Raw genomic sequence first — 5,129 nt, forward strand, 5'->3', positions numbered from 1 at the left:
TTTGTCTTGTTCCTGATTTTAGAGGAAAAGCTTTCAGCTTTTCCCCATTGAGTATGATATTAGTGAGGATTTGTCATGTATCAGGCCTTTATTATGTTTTGAGGTACAGTCCTTCTGTGCCTACCTTGTTGAGAGTTTTTATTATAAAGGGATATTGAATTTTACCAAATGCTTTTTCTGCATCAATGTAGATTCGATAGGATTTTTATCCTACATTTTGTTAATGTGATGTATCACATTAATAGATTTCTGGATGTTGAACTATTCTTGCATTCTTGGAATAAATCCCACTTGATTATGGTGTGCGATCCTTTTAAGTACTGTTGAATTCTGTTTGCTGATATTTTGCTGGGGATTTTTTCATCTGTGTCCATCAACAATATTGGCTTGTAATTGTCTTTTCTTGTAGTGTTCTTCTCTGGTTTTGGTGTCAGGATAATGCTGAAGCATTTTCTCCTCTTCTATTTTTGGAAGGACTTGAGGAGGATTGATATGAATTCTTCTTTAAATTTGGTAGAATTTAATGAAGCCATCTTGTCCTGGACTTTACTTTGTTGAGAAGTCCTTGATTCGATCACATTACTAGTAATTAGTTGAGAAATTCTATTTCTTCATGATTCGATCTTGGTAGGTTGTATGTGTCTAGGAATGTTTTCAGTTTTCCTAGGTTGTCCAATGTGTTGGTGTATAATTGTTCATAGAATTCTCTTATAATCCATTGTATTTCTGTGGTATCAGTGTAGTGTCTCTTCATTCATTTCTGACTTTATGTATTTGAGTCCTCTTTTCTTTGTGAGTCTAATAATGGCTTGTCTGTTTTATATTTTAAAAAATAGCTCTTAATTTCACTAACATTTTCTGTTATCTCTTTAGTCTCTTTTATTTTCAGTCTGACCTGTTATTTCCTTCTTTCTGCTAACTTTGAACTTAGTTTATTCTTCTTTTTCTGGTTCCCTGAGGTATAAATTTAGGTTGTTTATGTGAGTTCTTTCTTTTTTCTTAATGGAGGCACTTAGTGTTGTAAACTTTCTTCTTGGAACTGCTTTGGCTGCATGCCATAAGTTTTACTATGTCGTATTTCCATTTTCATTGGTCTCAAGATTTTTTTTAATTTCTCTTTTGATTTCTTTAACTCAAGGCTTATTTAGTTTATTCATAGAAGAATGTTTTACATGCTTATTCAGCAATAGATAGTGCATTTTGACATGCTTGGTGATTTGTTCTTTAACCCTAAGAGGTTAGAATTAGCAAGTAACTGGCAAGGAACCCCTAGAGACTGGGGCACTGGCAGAGCTAAGGACTGAAACTGGCAGCAAAGGAGGCAGGGTTCAAAACAGAGAGAAGAACTTAAATGAATAGCATTCTATGACCATTTAGTAAAAGGGCAGGCAAACCTCAGCAGACCTTAACAGTTTCTTTGTACTTAACTGATACTCATAATAAAGCTTTGAGTCATCAAAGAAGTGTTAAATTAGGTTATTTATATTCCACTTTAAAACTGGCGAGTATATAATACATTTTCATAAGCATCCTTCATATTTATAATAATTATCATTCCTTGAATGCTAACTGTATGCTAGTTTATACTTATTCTTTACTTATATTATCTCATTTATCCTTAAAATAATCTGGGAAGTAGTTTTATCATCTCCATTTTACATATGAGAAAATTATAACTAAGGGAGTTTAAATAGGCAAAACAAAGTTATATAGCTCATGAGTGGTGGAATCAGGATTTTGAACCTCTATCTGAATATCTCTAAAAGTACTTGCTTTTATCCATTCTGGTGTGAATCATCTATACAAATTAAATTATTTTGAATTTCACAGCAACCACCTTGTACTTCGTCAGGTACTGTTGTTCCCATTTGAGGCCAAGAAAAGTTAAGCGCCTTAGATAAGATAACTCTTAAGTAGCAATCCTAGGATTTTGTCGTTGTTAGTGTTTGTTTGTTTGTTTGTTTTTCTTGCCTAGAAAAATGTACTAATGAGAAACATTTCCAACACTGGATAAATTAGGTTTTACAAAAATAATATATTTATTTAACTTTCTTCTTTAATTTTTGTTTAGAGCATAGATTCTAACAGCCAAGCTTTTCCCATAGGGTTCTCACAAAGTTAAATAAATTATGAGCTATGAAATGTTTTGAGATGCTGTGTTGAAACACAATAATAATAAAGCTAACGATTATGGAACACTTGTTACATGCCAGGCACTGTTTTAGCACTTTGTTGGCATTAACTAATTTAATCCTTACAATTGCTCTACGGGGAATGTTTTTTTCCTCGCTGTAGTTTGTAATGAGGAAACTGAAGCACAGAGAGGTTAGGAAGTTGACCAACCTTGCTCCATTTTAAATGGTGATGGGATTAGAACCCAGCAGTCCTGTCGCTCTGGAGCCCAAACACCTGTCTGTCAAACTGCATATACTGCCTTTACCCAAAACCATTCAAAGCAAAATATTTCAGTATGGTCTACAGACTGTCACTCCCCAACCCTCTGTATTGTGCTTTAGTTTTTAAATTGATTGAAAGTAAAGACTGGTATTATAAAGGACTGAAGAAAAATACATGCAGCATTGAATCAGTGATTTATTTGGATGGTTACTGGACTTCAGTGACAGGCTGTAATTTCATATTTATCCACAAGATGGTGAAATTCTCATTAGTTATTAATTTCTTGAAATCCATATAAACCATTAATTTGTAATCTGCATTTGACACCATTTATTATAAGCACTTTAATTTCTTTTTACAGTCCATCTGCTGGCAAGGCTAAGATTAGAACAGCTCACAGGAAAATCATGATTTTGAATCACCCAGATAAAGGTAGGTAAAATTCTTATTTTTCATAATATGTGAATCAGAATCGGCTCTGAATTCCTTTTGGTTTACTTAAACTCATTATAAATGATTTATACTTGAGATGGAAGTTTATATGCCACATGTATTGTGATTTTTCTTCTAATAAGTGAGGCTTTAGATTAGAGTTCAGTGACCCACAGAAGTGGTGGATTTATATGATCGGCTTTGAAGAACCTGGTTACTGATTTTTATGTGTGACTACCACAACCCCGTTTGAGGCTCCTAGCATTTTCATTGAGAAAGAGAAAGCGTGAGCTGTGGAGCACCTGATTCTATAAACTGACCTGGGCGTCGTGCATTATGTTTGTTTAACCTTAAACATAACAGCACAAGATTTAGAGGTTATCTTGTAATCTCTGAATATAGTATGTCACAGATGATTCCGAATATCTTAATTTTATTCTGGAAAGCTCTGAGACTGAGCCATTTATTTTTAACTGGCCAAGTTTTTAATGTAAATTTATCTTAGAGAAAGACAATTATTATAACTTTAACTACACTGCAGCTGCTGGAGAGAGAAAGCCCATATGTTCATTACTGTTTCTGCCTTAGAATAACAGATGGTAGGAACTTGCACTGTATTTCAGAAGTCAAGGTAGAGGGTGGGGGGAGGGATTCTTATTTATAGACTTTCCGTTTTATAATTATTCTGAAGAAAACTGAAAACAAATTTTGGATTCCTACCCATCGCAACCCTCACCAAAATAAGACGCTCCCCCTCCGCCAGCTTTCTCACTTAATTACTTACTCTAAAAATTCTTTTTACTAAACATCATCTCCTTTGGTGTTTGCGCTTGCTATTCTTTCGTGTGAATAAACAAAGAAATATACTTTGAAATGAGATTTTACTTAAAATTTCTAAATAGCCGCGACAGTCACTGAAAGGTCCAGGCAGCCAGTTTGCTTCGCGCCGTGGGCTGGCAGAGCAGCCGCCTCAGAGAGAATCGTGGCAGGTGCCTCCTTGCAGGCGTCTGTCCCCTAAACAGCCTCTGTCCCTTCCAGCTCGGCCGTGTGCCCTTCCATTATCGATCGCAGAGGGATCAGGCACTCATGCTTTCAGACGATTGACAGGTTATCGATTGTGCCTACTGGCAAGGAAGCAAGTTCTAAAACGTATCTAAACGAATATGTATTTTTAGATCTCTTCAGTAAAAAAAGAAAATGTTTATACATCTTATGAGCCAGTAGCGTTTGAATTAATCAATTACTTGATTTATTCTGAGACTGTTTACTTATCAGAGGTAGATCGTTGCCTTCCTGTCCTATGCGTGCTCATAGCCTTCTGTCTGGCCCCCTGAGGGTGGCAGGGTGTGAGGGAGGGACCTGGAAGCAGAAGGCCAGCATTTTCCTCCGACTTCTGCCTTCTAGCTGGCAGTGACCTTGAACACTCTCCTCAGCCTTTCCAAATGTCAGTGTTATCATCTACAAAACGAGACGATTTATTTCTAAAGCCCTCTTTGATTATATGATGTGATGTAATATCTTTATGGCCTGTTTAATTAAAGAACCGGTAGCCTATATTTCTATTCAGATCACATTTTTAATTTAATAAAGATGCTTTAATCTTTTTGGATTATCGTTCCCTCTAAGAATGTGTTGACAACCACAGACATTTTGCCAATATTATTGCTCATTCACCCCAAATTTTAAAATACTTGGATTTTTTGGAGAGTTCCTGACTTCTAAAACCCATTTGTATACTCACAGTTAAGAGCGTCTGCTCTGGGGAAAATATGGTAAATTAAGAAGTATCAGAATGACTGCAAGGAAAGAATTCTAAACAGAAGTGTCTTATTGTCCTTGGAGAGAGAAAGCTGGGGTGTTTGGGGAAGTATGAGAATGTCCAATTCTTTTTTTTTTTTTAATTTTTCAATTACAGTTGACATTCAGTATTATACAGTTCAGATGTACAGCATAGTAGTTAGATATTTATCTAACTTACGAAGTGATCCCCCCAATAACTCTAGTACCCACCTGACACCACACACAGTTGTTACAATATTATCGACTCTATTCCCTATGCTGTGCGTTACATCCCTGTGACCGTTGTGTAGCTGCCAATCTGTACTTCTTGATCCCTCCATCTTTTTCACCCAGCTCTCCAAACCCCCTCCCATCTGGCAGTCACCAGTTTCTTCTCTGTATCTATGAATTTGTTTCTGTTCTGTTTGTTCGTTTTGTTTTTTAGAGTCCACATGTAAGTGAAATCATATGGTATTTGTCTTTCTCCGTCTGACTTATTTCACTTAGCATAATGCCCTCTA

General features: G+C 35.9%; 1 protein-coding gene across 5 annotated transcripts in view; it reads left to right on the top strand.

The window, feature by feature from the left end:
* Positions 1 to 5,129, top strand: part of DNAJC15 (DnaJ heat shock protein family (Hsp40) member C15) — an 83,294-nt gene that overhangs the window by 64,270 nt on the left and 13,895 nt on the right. For all 5 annotated transcript variants that reach the window (XM_011369756.2, XM_011369757.2, XM_023536351.1 and 2 more), the window contains exon 5: positions 2,759 to 2,829. In XM_011369756.2, coding sequence (XP_011368058.1) covers positions 2,759 to 2,829 — 71 coding nt within the window. The remainder of the gene's footprint in view (positions 1 to 2,758; positions 2,830 to 5,129) is intronic.

Source organism: Pteropus vampyrus, unplaced genomic scaffold (assembly GCF_000151845.1).
Source record: "Pteropus vampyrus isolate Shadow unplaced genomic scaffold, Pvam_2.0 Scaffold154, whole genome shotgun sequence".
Taxonomy (NCBI): domain Eukaryota; kingdom Metazoa; phylum Chordata; class Mammalia; order Chiroptera; family Pteropodidae; genus Pteropus; species Pteropus vampyrus.